The sequence below is a fragment of the Pan paniscus genome, chromosome 9 (genome assembly GCF_029289425.2).
Source record: "Pan paniscus chromosome 9, NHGRI_mPanPan1-v2.0_pri, whole genome shotgun sequence".
Classification (NCBI taxonomy): domain Eukaryota; kingdom Metazoa; phylum Chordata; class Mammalia; order Primates; family Hominidae; genus Pan; species Pan paniscus.
Window position 1 is genome coordinate 109,394,566 of NC_073258.2, and position 16,904 is coordinate 109,411,469.

Here is a 16,904-nt window from a genome sequence, read left to right on the forward strand (position 1 = left end):
AGAAAATAAACAATAAAAATCAGATCGATCACTTGAGCCCAGGAGTTCAAGGATGCAGTGAGCTATGATTGCATTACTGCACTCTAGCTTGTAACAGAGTGAGACCCCAACTCTAAAAAAAAAATTAAATAAAACTACAGGCCAACATCTCTGATAAACATAGATGCAAAAGCCCTCAACAAAGAAACTGGCAAACCAAATTCAACAACACATTAAAAAGATAATTCGGGCTGGGCGCAGTGGGTCACGCCTGTAATCCCAGCACTCTGGGGGGCCAAGGTGGGCATACTGCTCAAGCCCAGGATTTCAAGACTAGCCTGGGCAACTTAATGAGACCCATTCTCTACTAAAACTACAAAAATTAGCCAGGCGTGATGGTATGCACTTGTAGTTCCAGCTACTCGGGAGGCTGAGGTGTGAGGATAGCTTGAGCCTGACAAGTTGAAGCTGCAGTATGCTGAGATCATGCCACTGCACTCCAGCCTGGGTGACAGAGTGAGACTCTGTCTCAAAAAAATAAAAAATAAAAAGATAATTAATCATAATCAAGTGGGAATCATTGTAGGAATGCAAAAATGGGTCAATCTAGGCAAATCCATAAACTTGATACATTATAGCAATAGAATGAAGGACAAAAACATATGGTCATTTCAATTGGTGCTGAAAAAGCATTCAATAAAATTCAACATTCTTTTGTGATAAAAACTCAAAAAACCAGGCCTAGAAGGAACATATCTCAACATGATGAAAACCATGTATGACATAACCATAGTTAGTATCATACTGAATGGGGAAAAAACAGCAAGACTTTCCTCTAAGATCTGGAACGAAACAAGGATGCCCATGTTGACCACTGTTATTCAGCCTAGCACTGGAAGTCCTAGCTGGAGCAATTAGGCTGAAAGGAATAAAGGGCATCGAAATTGGAAAGGAAGAAGCCAAATTATACTTGTTTGCAAGTTATATTATCTTATATTTAGAAAAATCTAAAGACTCTACCAAAAAACTATTAGAACTGATAAATTCAGTAAGGTTGCAGGATAAAAGATCAACATGGAAAAATCAGTAGTATTTCTGTATGTCAACAGTGAACAATATGAAAAAGAAACCAAGAAAGTAATCCCATTTACAACACCTACAAAGAATATACAATACCTAGGAAATAACTTAACCAAGGAAATGAAAGCTGTCTACAATGAAACTATAAAACATTGATGAGGCCCGGTGTGGTGGCTCATGCTTGTAATCCCAGCACTTTGGAAGGCTGAGGCAGGTGGATCACCTAAGGTCAGGAGTTCGAGACCAGCCTGGTCAACACGTTGAAGCCCCATCTCTACTAAAAATACAAAAAATTAGTGGTGGCGGGTGCATGTATTCCCAGCTACTTGGGAGTCTGAGGCAGGAGAATTGCTTGCACCTGGGAGGTGGAGGTTGCAGTGAGCTGAGATCATGCCATTGCACTCCAGCCTGGGTAACAGAGCGAGACTCTGTCTCAAAACAAAACAAAAAAACCCCACAAAAACAAAAGAAAACAAAATGATGAAATACAGAGGACTCAAAAAAATGAAAAGATATCCATGTTCATGGATCGGAAGAATTAATATTGTTAAAATATCCATACTACCCAAAGAAATCTAGACATTCAATGCAATCCCTATAAAAATATTAATGACATTCTTCACAGAAATAGAAAAAATAATCCTAAAACTCATATGGAACCATAAAAGACTCAGAATGGTCAAAGCAATCCTGAGCAAAATGAACAAAACTGGAGACATCACATTACCTGACTTCAGATTATACTACAAAGCTATAGTAACCAAAACAGCATAGTACTGGCATCAAAACAGACACATAGATCAATGGGACAGAATAGAGAACCCTGAAATAAATTCGTGAACTCATTTCTGACAAAGATGCCAAGAACATGCATCGGAGAAGGGACAGTCTCTTTAATAAATGGTTCTGGGAAAACTGGATATCCACAAGCAGAAAAATGAAACTAGACCCTGATCTCTTGCCATATACAAAAGCAAATCAAAGTGGATTCAAAACTTAATTGTAAGACCTGAAACTATGAAGCTACTAGAAGAAAATATTGGGTAAACACTTCAGGATATTGGTCTGGGCAAAGATTTTTTGAGTAAGACCTCAAAGACCAAAATACCTCAAAGACCACAGGCAACCAAAGCAAAAATGGACAGATGAGATCACATCAAGCTAAAAAGCTTCTGTACAGCAAAGAAAACAATCAACAAAATGAAGAGACAACCCATGGAATTGAAAAAATATTTGCAAATTACCCATTTGACAAGAGATTAATAATCAGAATATCTAAGGAGCTCAAATAACTCGACAGTAAATAATCAAATAATCTGATTGGAAAATGGGCAAAAGATCTGAACAGACATTTCTCTAAAGAAGACATATGAATGGCCAACAGATATATGGGTGTATGAAAAACGCTCAACGTCATCGATCATCAGAGAAATGCAAATTTAAAACCACAATGTGATATCACCTCACCCAGTTAAGATGGCTTTTATCCAAAAGACAGGCAATAATGAATGCTGGCAAAGATGTGGAGAAAGGGGAACACTTAAACACTATTGGTGGGAATGTAGTACAGGCACTGTGGAGAACAGCAGGAGGTTCCTCAAAAAACAAAAATGGAGCTACCATATGATCCAGCAATCTCACTGCTGTGTGTGTATCTAAAAGAAAGGAAATCAGTATATCAAAGAGATATCTACACTTCTGTGTTTATTTGCAACACTATTCAAAATAACCAAGATATGGAATCAACTTAAGTGTCCATCAATAGATGAACAGATAAAGAAAATGTGGTATATATACGCAAGTTGGGCAGCCCCTAGAATCACAGCAGATTCAGAGAGACTCCAGGGATGCCTCGTGGTCAGAAAAAATTTATAGATTAAAAAAAGGGAAGTGACATACAGAAATCAGAAGTGAGGCACAGAAACAGCTGAATTGGTTATAGGTTGGCGTTTGCCTTATTTGAACACAGTTTGAACACTTAGGAGTCTATGAGTGGTTGAAGTATGGCCACTGGGATTGGCCAAGACTCAGCTATTGTTACAGGTGCATACTCCTAAATTAGATTTTCGATCTTGTCTGCCTATTAAACTAGGTTACAGTTTGTCCATAAGGACTCAAATATAGAAATACAGAGTCCTTCTCAGGCCATAGTTAGTTTGCTTTAACACTATGTAAAACATAGAAATATATGGAAATTGTACATAGGTAGTGAACAATTAGATTCAAGTTTAACTCGAATAACTGAACTCATTAAGGTTGGCCCCAGTACATGACAAACTGCTATTTATGAAGATCCTAATTCTTTTTAGAACAAGAGAGTTGGAAGTCTTTCCATGATGAAATAAATCAAAATTATGTTTTGTGGTGCCACAAACTGGGAGAGAATACCAATGATATCAAGTATTAGGTCACATATGACCCTGGGCGTATCATTTAATCTTTCTTGCCTTCAGTTTTCTCATCCGGAAAATGAGTTGTGTGAGGTTTAGAAAGAAAGTATGTAATGAAGTTAGAAATAGCACTTATTAGGTGCTCAATAAATGTTAGCAATTACTTCCTGTTAATTAAAAAGAAGCGTTGGAAGAATGAATTAAAAATAGAATTTTGGGAGTACTAATTGTAAATAAAGCATGTCCTAAAAACTCAATGTTTTAGTAAGACAGACAAACTTACCAGTACACCAAATTGCTGCGTGACTATAAAAACCCAGGCCAAATTCAGTCCACTCCCAAGGGAAAACTAGCACTTAATCCTACCCTGCCACCTGCTGGCCCGTGATAGACCAAAAATAACTATCTGGAAGTTCCAATTTCTCACTAAGTGAAAATAGTGGTAGAAATTAAGTTTATCTCAGACAAGTGATTAGGGCATGAGTCTTCAAGTATTTTTACTAGTGAACCACAGTATGAGAATCCTTATGTGTGATAGCCACAGTAATTTTTATTGATAACATTGATGAGTAGAGATGGTTTTGTTAAGCATCTCAGTAATCCTTATGTGTGAGTGCCACTGTAAGTTGTATTGATAACATTGATGAGTAGAGCTGATTTTATTAAGTGTCTTATTAATATCTGTGGTTCAAATATGAATCAAGGGCAGGCAGGGTGCAGTGGCTCACACCTGTAATCCCAGAACTTTGGGAGGCTGAGGCAGGCAGATCGCCTGAGTCCAGGAGTTCGAGACCAGCCTGGGCAACATGGCAAAACTCTGTCTCAACTAAAAATATAAAAAAAGTAGCCAGGCGTGGTGGCATGTGCCTGTGGTCCCAGTTACTCAGGGGACTGAGGCAGGAGGATGGCTTGAGCCCAGGAGTTCAAGGCTGCAGTGAGCCCTGATTGTGTCACTGCACTCCAGCCTGGGCGAGGCCCTATCTCAAACTACAACAACAACAACAACAAAAAATCAACAGCATATGGAAACTTTATTTATTACTATTTTCCCTTTGTATGTTAATTTTCATAGTTTTATTATGGTTTAATTTTGGTGGTATTCAACTTGAACTGATTCAAATTATATAATTAATTATAATCAGCTTCAATTATTATGATTAATTGTAATTTACTAGACCAGAGGTCCCTATGAAACAGAATTGCCTGGTTTCTGTTTCATACTTATAGAATCGGAATATTTTTGGCTAAAGCTCAGGAAGTACTATTTTTTAAAAGCTTTCTATGTGATTCTCGTGCAGCTAACTTTGGAGGCCATCATGCTTGATTATAAATTTCTTGAGGCAAGGACAGTTTTTTTCTTCATTTTTGTATTCTTGAGGCTTAAGAATGTCTAGTACAAGACAATTAGATAAATAAAGGAAAAAAGTTATACATAAATGAATGAACAAACACACGCATAGACAAACTAATTGATTCATGACTCCTGGGTAGTTAGCAACACAACAGTTGTGGCAAGCTTAAACCTCCTGGCCTTTTAGTTGATGTGTACTAGCCAATTAGGTAAATATATTTTTGTTGTTTAAAGGTTTGACAGGATGCACTCTGGAATCAAGGTGGCTGCATGCTGGCCCCGCCAAGTTTTAGAGGATATGAGTGAAAGGAGATGGAACCAACCAAAGCTGTAACTTCAAAAACTGTATAGAGGTGTTGTATCCTAACAATGACTTCAGACTGATTATATTAATAAGGTATAAGGAAACAAAGGTAATTTCACTATTTGAATAAACATATATCTTGTTGTATTAATTTCTTTTCCAACTTAAAAAAAGTCAAATATACAGTTGAATTGATTTACAAATAGTTATTTGCCATTTTTACGTAACAAGAGGACATGGATGGGTTCACCTTTTAGCATCTTTAGGCCAAGTTATTCTGATCTTGTGGGACTCTCTTAAAATTAAACAGTATTTAACTTTATTGGCAATGTAGAAAGGCAGTTACAATGCAGAGAGCAGAAAGACTTAAACAAAGAACTGGCTGGGTGCGGTGGCTCACACCTGTAATCCCAACACTTTGGGAGGCTGAGGTGGGCAGATCATGTGAGGTCAGTAGATCGAGGCCAGCTTGGCCAACATGGTGAAATCTTTCTCTACTAAAAATAGAAAAATTAGCTGGGCCTGGTGTTGGGCGCCTGTAGTCCCAGCTACTTGGGAGGCTGAGACAGGAGAATCGCTTGCACCTGGGAGGCGGAGGTTGCAGTGAGCTGAGATCGCACCACTTCACTCCAGCCTGGGCGACAGAGCAAGAGTCAATCTCAAAAACAAAAAAACAAAAGCAAAAAACTATTACTGAAGAGGTCCACTGTGTGCCTGGGAGAATTGACCCATAAACAATTAACTCTAAAACATAATTTAGTAAAATGATTTGATTTACTAAAAAAGGGAGAAAAAATAATCTGATTTTCCATTCAAAACAATTAAGGTCATTATGAAAGAAAGAAAATTAGATTGGCATCAGACAGCTTGGCATCAACACACTAAACAAGACAACAGTGGAACAACCCTTTAAAAGAAACTCAAGGGAAAAAAGTAAAAACTAAAAACTTTACAACTTGAGGCTATTGAAAAACAATTTAAAGCATGCACGACCTCAGCGAATATTGCACCCGTAAGTTCCTTGGAACCAAGAGGTGATGTGGAAAACTTTGGCAGTTGAAGAATGAGCATTAAATGTAATTTTAGATCTAAGTCTAAACAAAGTGGAGTAAGCATGGAAGAATAAAGCATAAATGCAATATGCTCTGACAATGCAAATGAAAGAGAAAATAAACTCATGGATTTCCATAGTGATAATAAATGGAAATCAAGGGGTATCACTGACTCAAGGAAAAAGGAGTGTAAGAGCATCATATAAAGGACTTATTATATAGGCGACTACTACACACAGTGTTCTAAAAACAAAAATAAAAAATATGAAGATGACCAAAGAAAACAGATAATATAGGAAAATAACACATCATATATATTATACAAAATTTTATATAAATTACTATGACAGAACTGAGACCAAATGTATCACCCATAACAATTACCTGGTCATGTAAAAAATTTAAAAATTAACAGAATCAGAAAACAGAAAAAGAAAGCCATTATAGAGGAACAAAATAATATTCTTGAGATAATTGAATATATTTTTTAACACAAATGTAGAAAATACTGAGAAAAAAAGAGAAAGATACTAGTTTCATTAGAACATAGAATTGAGAGCAGGATGGGAATTTACTTTTTACCTTCATGTCAGTCATAAGAGATGAATTTAAATAAAAATTAGAAGGGAAATAAATTGGATATACGTTTGTACAACATTTTCTCAGTTCAGGTACATGGCCAGGTAACTTGAATATTAAAACATGGGTCATTCTTGTTGGAAACTATCACAAGCCAAAAAGAAAAGAAAAGAAAAAAGAAAATCTTTTAAAAAAAGGGCACAGGTGGAAGTTTTTGTAAGCTTGTTTTTTTTTTTTAAACACAAAGTTTTTCAAACAGTAAAAAGTTACTAGATTCTGGTTACTTGATTGTACCTTGAAGGAGTCTGCCTTTATTAAAAACTGTCTGGAGATGAAAAAAATCAACGACATTATGCAAATGGATGAAAAGGCTGGCATATATTACCTCTTCTTAGAAACCATAAAGAAAATGAAAAAGCACATCAGCAAAGTGTTAAGTATTCAAAGATAAAACCTGATTTGAAAAGTATAATATGTGTAGTTATTGGTGCTATGAAATAGTTTATATTTAGAGGATAAAATATAAAACCAAATAGTTAACACTATCATATTGAATAAAATCATTTGATTATTCGAATAAGGCAAGAATTCAAAATATTGTCCAATTGCTTTAGTTACAACATGTATAGATCCCAGATAGAACAAATAACAATTTTGTTAGATTTATAGATTTCTAAAATCCTGTATTTCTATATGTGAATATAGATTTTGCTAGCAGATGACATAACTGTGGAATCATCTGATCTACATATTTAATAGACTACTTATAAACACAGACTAGAAACCAAAATAATGTGAGGGGAAGGAGATCTTTTGATCTGGGACCATGTAGTTCTGTTCTTGTAACATCTTGAAAGCATGTCACCACCATCTTGGTTCAGTTACTTCTCCACAAAAGTAAGAGCAGTAAGAGATTAACTGAAGTCTGAATTCAGAGTAAATGCCAAAAAAGTTTCTTACAGCAGTGTAAAAATTGTGACAGTGAAAAGAAATAACCTGACTGAAGTTTGAAATGCTACAGTTTTGAGGTAAAGGATGTTATGGCAAACTGAAAATAATCTTCCCTTAAAAAAATAAAGTCCCTTCTTGTTCATCGTTATCTGGGAAACTGAAATCTGGTTCTGGTAATAATGATAATATAATTACTATTAAAAATGTGAAGGTCAGAGATATGACAGTAACACAATTTATGTACATAAAGAACATAATTGATTTCGACAGGAAGATTTCCAACAAGTATTACAGAGCACTCCATAGTCGTTGTGCATTCTTTAAACTTGATGGTAAAAAAAAAAAAAAAAAAAAAAGGTTAAACTCTTTTTTTAAACTTTTTTTTTGAAACAGCGTCTCCCTCTGTCACCCAGGCTGGAGTGCAGTACTGCTGTCATAGCTCACCATAACCTTGAACTTCTCAGCTCAAGTGATCCTTCCACCTTAGCCTCCTGAGTAGCTAAGACTACAGGTGCGCATCACCACACTTGGCAATTTTTTTTTTTTTTTTTTGAGATGGAGTTTCGCTCCTGTTGCCCAACCTGGAGTACAATGGCGCAATCTTGGTTCACCGCAACCTCCATCTCCTGAGTTCAAGCTATTCTCCTGCCTCAGCCTCACAAGTAGCTGGGATTACAGACATGCGCCACCATGCCCAGCTAATTTTGTATTTTTAGTAGAGATGGTGTTTCTCCATGTTGGTCAGGCTGGTCTCGAACTCCCGACCTCAGGTGAGCCACCCGCCTCAACCTCCCAAAGTGCTGGGATTACAGGCGTTAGCCACCATGCCTGGCCTAATTTTTTAATTTTTTTGTAGAGATGGGGTCTTGCTATGTTGCTCAGGGAGCTCTTGAACTCCTGGCCTGAAGCAAGCTTTCTGCCTTAGCCTCCCGAAGTGTTGGGATTACAGGTGTGAGCCATCACCTGACAGTTTTTAAACTATTGAAAATTTTGTATAATCCAAGAATTATACAATTACCTTTTAGCTGTTGGAACATTGTTGAAACACTGAAACTAACATTTACTGAGGTTAATTTTGAAACCCTTGTAAAATACATGACGTAGAAGTCCAGTTGAGGCTATCCTGCTACTAATACTCAATTAGAGGCAGTAAACAATGTTCTTTCATAAATTATTGATATTTTAACAGATAAATTGTCTAGATAACGTGTAAAATGCTAGTCAAAGTTATATTTTTGAAAATATCTATATTTAAATGTATTTGCTCAGTACCAATTTGGCATGACTTTTTGTTGTGAACATTTTATATTTTAAATCATTTTTATTAAAAAACATAATACACCTAATGACTTTGGAATGTGATATTGAGTTCTTATGACTAAAATTTGAATTTTCCACTATTTTATGTTAAGGATTTGATTTATATCACAAACAAAAATGACTTCTATGAAGAATTTTGTTTTGTTCTCTGAGTATTCCCTATTCTTATTTCTTGGATATGAGGCCTTATTTTCCTATTGTTGGGGGGGGGGAATATAATTTTTCCTCTAACCTCATAAAATTGTAGTTAGAACAGAGCCCAGTTACAAAAGACAGATTAACAAGAGTAAAATGAAGGAGTTTAGTAATGTGTGCAGTGTACGTCACATGAGAGTAACTTCAGTGGAAAGTAACTCAAAGCAGTGGCTGAGAATTCTGGCTTGTATAGCATCTTCAACAAAGGACAATACACTTGTAGAGAAATGACAGGAAAAAGGAAAACAGTTTTGGGCTTCCAAATATGGGAAACCGTGGAAGGTAAATGTATGTGAAGAAACTAATGGAGTAAGATTAGTTTGCAGATTCCTCTGGTGCTGTCTCTGGGCTGCTATGACAACTAGAATTGTTTCCAGTAAAGGGCAATTTATATCCTCTGTTTAAGCAAAAAAGTGGGAGGATAGGAAGAGCTCTTCCTGTGTTTGCTGCTTCTTAATTGTCTTTAGCTAAAAAATAATTTTTTATCAAAGAGGCATATTTTGGGGTTACATATTCTGTTTTTTTTTCCACTATAGAAAGCTATGTAGAACAAGTGTAGAGTCTATTGAACTATTATTAGGCAAATATCCTCATACCTATCACCTAGGTCAAGAAATAGAACTGTGCTTTTCATTCCCATAATTCTTTGAGCACTTCCTATTTTCTGGCACTTCGAGATATTCCAGCTTTCTTGTACTTTCTTTGTGTCAGCCCTGGAATTAGCTATTTCTTCAAAGAGCTCTGGATCATTTGATTGGAAAAAATGGTTTTACAAACTGACATCCGGGCAATGGTTGTGCTCATCACTACCATTATTATCTTGCTCAACCAGATAATCTTTTAAAAAAGCTTTAAAGCATTGAAAGAACATAATGATCTTTTCAGAGTTTTTGAGACATGCAGTTTGAATAATTATGATGATAAACTGTTGAAAACTTACAAATAGAAACTAAGCGATGGATAATATTAGATGGGGTATCAATGTATGATGAACTACAAGTATTACTTTTTTTTTTTTTTTTTTGAGACAGAGTCTCTCTCTTGTCACCCAGGCTGGAGTGCAATGGTGCGATCTTGGCTCACTGCAACCTCCGCCTCCCGGGTTCAAGTGATTCTCCTGGCTCAGCCTCCTGAGTAGTTGGGATTACAGGCACACGCCAGCACGCCTGGCTAATTTTTGTATTTTTAGTAGAGACAGGGTTTCACCATGTTGGCCAGGCTGGTCTCGAACTCCTAACCTCAGGTGATCCACTTGCCTCTGCCTCCCAAAGTGCTGGGATTACAGGTATGACCCACCATGCCCGGCCAAATATTACATTTTCTCCTTAAATTTTAGTATGGACGCTCCCTCCCCTGTGGAGTATTGCCTCTATTTGTATCAATAGCCGTAGTTACCAGGCGCATTTCCAAATTTTTTTTTTTTTTTTAGTTCTTTAGGATCTTTGTGAATATTGGTTGGCAGTGGAGAATATAGTCTTAAAATGTGTTAAAACATATTTAATGTCCTCAATATCACAATTGGAAGCCTATCTAGGGGTCATTTCTACAGAAAAGAAGGTATTGGAGCAACTAAGCATAGAAACCATCATAAAGCTGTCACTTTAAGTGATCAATATATGAACTATTTTCATCACAAATTATTAAATCCTAATGACTTTGGAATGTGATATTGAGTTCTTGTGACTAAAATTTGAATTTTCCACTATTGTATGTTAACAATTTGGTTTATTTAACAAACAAAATGACTTCTATGAAGAGTTTTGTTTTGTACTCTGAGTAGTCCCTGTTTTTATTTCTTGGATATGAGGCCTTATTTTCCTAAGAATATTGATAGTGATTTTTTTTTGAAGGCCTATTTTGCTCTCTGCATTAGTTTACTAATTTTGGCTTAAAACTTTTAAGTTAAAGGATTTCCTAAAACATTTGTTGGTCTTTGGTTATTTGCCCATATTTAAGAATAAGGCTGATTAGAAATGAGTGAATGGAGGGCTTATTAACTGATAAGTTTCACTAAAGAGCAAGGGGGTGGTTAGTGAGTTGTCATTTATTTGGCTGCTGCCAAAATGTCTTTTTTCTTTCTCTCTCTTTTTGTTTTTTTTTTTTTTTTTTTTTTTTTTTTTGAGACAGAGTCTGGCTCTGTCACCCAGCCTGGAGTGCAGTGGCAGTATCAGGGCTTACTGCAGCCTTGACTTCTGTAGGCTCAAGTGAACTCCCTGCCTTGGCCCCCTAGTTTCTGGGACTACAGGTGTGTGCAACCAAGCTCGGCTAATTTTTTTGAATTTTGGTACAGACAAGGTCTCACTATGTTGCCCAGGCTGGTCTCGAACTTCCGGGTTCAAGCAATCCTCCCACCTTGGCCTCGGAAAGTGCTGGGATTATAGCTGTGAGCCACCGTGCCTGGCCCCTAGATGTTATTGAGGTCTTTCTCTTGGACATTCAGTTTTCCTAGAGTTGAACCTTCCAGTTTCTTGCCTGCGGTGCATACATGCCTGACTCCTACAGTTTTAGGAAAAAAGTGAGTTATAGCTGAGGGCCTTATCGTTCTGTAGGTATGCATATGTGGTATACATATGTAGTAAAATACACATCACATAAAATTTACCATTTTAGCCATTTGTAAGTATACAATTCAGTTGCATTAAATACATTCTCATTGTTGTGCAACCAATCTGCAGAACTCTTTTCATCTTGCCAAACTGGAACTCTGCACTGATTAAACAGTAACCCCCTGGTTGCCTGAGTCCCTGGCAACCACAAGTCTACTTTCTCTATCATTTTGACAACTCTAAGTTTCTCATATAAATAGAACCATATATAGTATTTGTCCTTTTGTGACTGGCTTATTTCACTTAGCTTAATATTCTTAAAGTTTATCCACGTTGTGGCATGTGTCAGAAATTCCTTCTTTATGAAGGCTGAATAATATTCCATTTTAGGTACATATTATGTTTTGTTTACTCATTCATCAGTTGATAGACACCTGGGTTGCTTCCACATTTTAGCTATAGTGCTGTGGTGAACACGGTATGCAAATATCTGAGACCCTGCTTTCGATTATTTTGGCTATACATACCCAGAAGTGAAATTACTGGCTCACGTGGAGTTCTATTTTTAATTTTTTGAGGATGTATATACACTTTTATGTAATCACTCCTTATTGAGCTTTACTGTCTACCACATCCAGTGTCCCTGAGTGTGGAAATTCTCTTGTTCACCTCCTGTCCTCACTCCCTTCCAATAAGCCATGTCTTGTTTGGAGGATGGGCATAGAGTTGAGAGTAGTGATCTGGATATGTGGGGTTGGAAAGGAAATTTGAGGGCCCAAAATTCTGCCTGTGAACTTTGAACTCAATTTTCCAATCTCCTTTGCTACAGCTAAGCTCTGCCACCCACATCCGGTGTTTTCCTGGAGGCTGTAGGTAAATGTGTCAAAAAATTCAATTCATTGAAAGCCAGTTCACTTAAATGTCCAACTTGCAATAACTTTTCTATTACCTCCTTTTTTTTTTTTTTTTTTTTGACGGAGTTTCACTCTTTCACCCAGGCTGTGGTGAAGTGGGGCGATCTTGGCTTACTGTAACCTCCGCCCCCGGGGTTCAGGCGATTCTCCTGCCTCAGCCTCCCAAGTAGCTAGGATTATAGGTGTGCACCACCACGCCTGGATAATTTTTGTATTTTTAGCAGAGACAGGGCTTCACCATATTGGCCAGGCTGGTCTCGACCTCCTGACCTCAGGTGATCCACCCACCTCGACCTCCCAAATTGCTGGAATTACAGGCGTGAGCCACCGTGCCCGGCCTCTATTACCTACCTCCTTACGTTTAGTTATCGTTTTGTCTCCATAAAAGCATTTTAAGGCAAATTCAATTTGATTCCGTTCCAGTTTCCTTGCTGTTGCAGCTAGAGTCTGAGGGGCCCAGAGGAAAAGGAAAACCCAGAGGGGCATAAGAAGAATACAGAATATTCATTTTTATTCCTGAGGAAGTACAACCACCATGGATGGAAATCAGAAGTCATTAACTAGCTGTTTACTTCTGGGCAAATCTTTTGGCTCGTTGGCCCGAAAAGTGCAAAACGAGGGTCACAATTTTCATTCACAGATTGTATGTGTTTACACACATACTCACGAACGCTTAGCAAAGTTGAACCTGGAGCAAATGTGTTAATAGCCCTTAAAGGGTCAGTGTATGACGTCACCGTAGTAACAACAACAGTGCGCATGCGTCTTTTTTTAAAGAGCCGGCGTGCTCCCGGCGCCGCTCAGCTCGCCCCCTTCCTTGGAGTGCTGCGCCCCCGTTTCCCCAGGCTGCTCCTCCCAGCAGGAGCCAATTCGCCAATCACAGCCCTCCTTTTCCTGACGTCATTGGCGCGTGCCCCGGTTTCAAAAGCTCGGGGGCGGGCTTCTGGGTTCGCGCATGCGCCTCTGTGCGTTTGTCCCATGCTGGTTCCGTGAGTCTGGCCTTAGGTGTCTCGTGTCGGGGGTTGATCCGAGCTGTCGCCGCCGCCGCAATGGGCAAAACTGCCGACTCTCCGGGTTCGGGAGCCCGACCCGACCCGGTGCGGAGCTTCAATCGCTGGAAGAAAAAACACAGCCATAGGCAGAACAAAAAGAAGCAGTTGAGGAAGCAACTGAAGAAACCCGAATGGCAGGTCGAGCGCGAGAGTATCAGCCGCCTCATGCAGAACTATGGAAAGGTGAGGCCGGCGCTGGGGAGGGGGCTCGGGCCGGCCAGCAGCGGGGCAGCGTCTCACTGCGGCGAGGAGTTGCAGAGTGGAGGCGGCGGATCTGTCACCGGGACCCGGCCGGGAATGAGAGGTCACGCCGGGTGCCACAGCTCAAACCTCTGCACCGTTCTGGCCACTCTTCTGCTTGCCACACTGTTCCTAAAAAAATAGTAGAAATGCGGCCCTACCTAAGGGTAGGGAGACTAATGCTGTAATAGCTACAGTCATATTCATATTAATAATACTGATGACAATAATGGTAATAATGACACCTACATTTTTAAGCACTCACCATGTGCTTACAGTAATTGTTTGACTTGATCTGAGGTATGGATATTAATAATCCTATTTAACAGATGAGATAATTGAGGTTCTAAGAGGAATGAAACTTGTCCGAATCTTTCACGCTTAGTAGGTGGTGTGGAATTGGAAGCTAGATCCATGTCTTTCTAATCCCAAAGCCTTTGCTTTTAACCATGAAGCCAGACTGCATCCCTCAACATCATCTATGCTCCTTCCTGTGCCCACCTCATTTTCTCCACAGGCTTCATGTCCCCATCCAAGAATTGGCCTAGAAAAGCCGGACCGCTGGTCTGTTTCTGTCACCTATCATCCCCACATTGTAGCTGGTGTTCCCAGATGAGTATACCTGTAATGATCACTTTGACCTCCTGACTTCTTCCCCCAACCTCCAGACTCCACAGGTCTGTCAATTCCTCTTTTCCCTTTCCCTAAATCCCATGTTTGTTGGTCTTCACCCACATCATTCAGCTTCTCAGCCCCCTTCTAGTGCAGTACAATCAGGGATTTAACAGATGGAACATTCTTGGAACTAAGGTTGCCATTGTAACAAATTACCACAAACTTGGCGGCTTAAAACAACAGAGATCTTGAGGTCAGGAGTTCGAGACCAGCCTGACCAACATGGTGAAACCCCGCCTCTACTAAAAATACAAAAAAATTAGCTGGGCGTAGTGGTGGGTGCCTGTAATCCCAGCTACTTGGGAGGCTGAGGCAAGAGAATCGCTTGAACCCGGGAGGCAGAGGTTGCAGTGAGCCCAGATCGCACCATTGCACTCCAGACTGGGTGACATGAGTGAGACTCTGTCTCAAACAAACAAACAAACAAAAAAGCCCAGCAACAACAGAGATTTACCTTGTCACAGTTCTGGAGGCCATACGTCTGAAATCAGTTTCACTGGGCCAAAATCAAGGTGTCAGCAGGGACTTGCTCCCTCCAGAGGTTCTAGGGGAGAATCTGTTTCTTGCCTCTTGTAGCTTCTGGTGGCTGCTGGCATTCCTTGGCCTGTGGCTGCATAACTCCAGTCTCTGCCTTCTCCTGTGTCAGTCTATCTCTGTTCCTCTGTTATAAGGGCGCTTACGATTGCGTTTAGGGCCTACACAGATAATCCAGGATAATCACCCCATCCCAAGATCTTTAGTCACATCTGAAAAGTCACTTTTGCCATGTAAGGTAACATTCATCCTTTCCAGAAGTTAATACATGGACATAAGTTGGGATCATTTTTAGCACCACATCCTAGCTCCACCATCTCAGCAGACCGTAGAGCTAGAAACCTAGGAGCAGTCTTAGCTACTTCTCTCTTACCTACTCTTATAATCCAGTCAGTCACACTGGTGATCTGTTCTGCTTACATTTTTCAAATGCTTCTTCATCCCTACTGCATTGTCTTCAGTCCCCATCATCTCTTGCCTGGATTACTATAGTAAATATTGCTTTCAACAGGGATCAGCAAACTTTCTCTGTAAATGATAGTGAATGTTTTCAGCTTTGTAGTCCTAAGGGTGGAACTACTCAATTGTTCCCTTGTAATACAAAAGCTGCCATAGAAATACTTAAATGAATGGGTGTTGTTTTTCAGTAAAACTTTAATTAGTGAAACAGGTGGCTGATGGGCTTTGTCCCCTAGGCCTTAAACCTTTTAATTTATCCTCTATACTTCTGCTAGAATGATTCTTTCCAAGATGAAGATCTAATCATTTTACTGCCGATTAGAACCCTTCCTTGGCTCACAGTTACTTTTAGAAAAATTGTCAAATACAGCGTGTCAACATGTTCTAGTCTGCTGCAGAGTAAGTTATTTGTGGTCAGGCTGACCTGGTTTAAATCTCACTCTTTTCAGGTATTGGCTAGCCAGGTTTCTTCACCCCTCTAAGTCTCAGTTTCTTCTTTCAAAAAACAGAAGTTATTAGCCACCCAGAGTGTTGTAAGGCCCAAATGAGATAATGTGTATACACCAAGTGGTACACGATAGGCATATATGAAGGAACAGCTTGCAGTTTTGTGAATTGTGCATGCTTCTTGTGCTTCTCATCCTGGTACTTGATGTTTCCACTGTGTGCAGTGAGCATACCCATCTGCCCACTCTAAGGAAAGGTACTCTTCCTTCAAGATTTAGTGCAAACTTCTCTTCATCACCTCCCCTGGCCAAGTTAGGGCTACTGTGCATCTGTAGCATTTTGTAGATACCTTTATGACAACATTTATCAACTGTCTGTGATGATTGCTTCTTTAACTTTTTTAAAAAAACTCTCCTACTAGACCATGAACATTCAAGGTCAGCAACCGGTGATACACTCGTCTTTGCACTCCCCAGAGTCTGGTAGCACAGTGCTTGTCCTTGAATAGGTGCTCAGTCAGTGTTTAGATGTTGTTTGCTGTAAGACTAGACCTTTCCCAGGTGGCTTTGCTCTGGTTGGCAGCATTGGATTATTCTTTTTTTGTTTCTTGTAATTGTGAACATTTATCAAACTTTTATGCATGCTGGCTTTCCGTATACTCACCACAAATAACCCTGTGAAATTGTTCCCATTATACAGGTGAGACAACTTTAAGGCACAGCAAGGTTAAATAATTTGTGTAAGGTTAAACAGCTAGGAAGTGAAAAAGGAGTTCTAAGCCAGGTAGTCTGATACCAGTGCACCAAACCAGTAGGCTTTACTGCATTGCATTTATT

At 39.1% G+C, this 16,904-nt stretch overlaps 1 protein-coding gene across 1 annotated transcript in view; it reads left to right on the top strand.

Moving 5' to 3' along the window:
* The first annotated feature begins 13,591 nt into the window (after positions 1–13,591).
* DDX10 (DEAD-box helicase 10) overlaps positions 13,592–16,904 on the top strand; it is a 276,613-nt gene continuing 273,300 nt past the window's right edge. Inside the window, exon 1 of the mRNA XM_008953727.4 lies at positions 13,592–13,896. Coding sequence (XP_008951975.4) covers positions 13,711–13,896 — 186 coding nt within the window. The 5' untranslated portion in view covers positions 13,592–13,710. The remainder of the gene's footprint in view (positions 13,897–16,904) is intronic.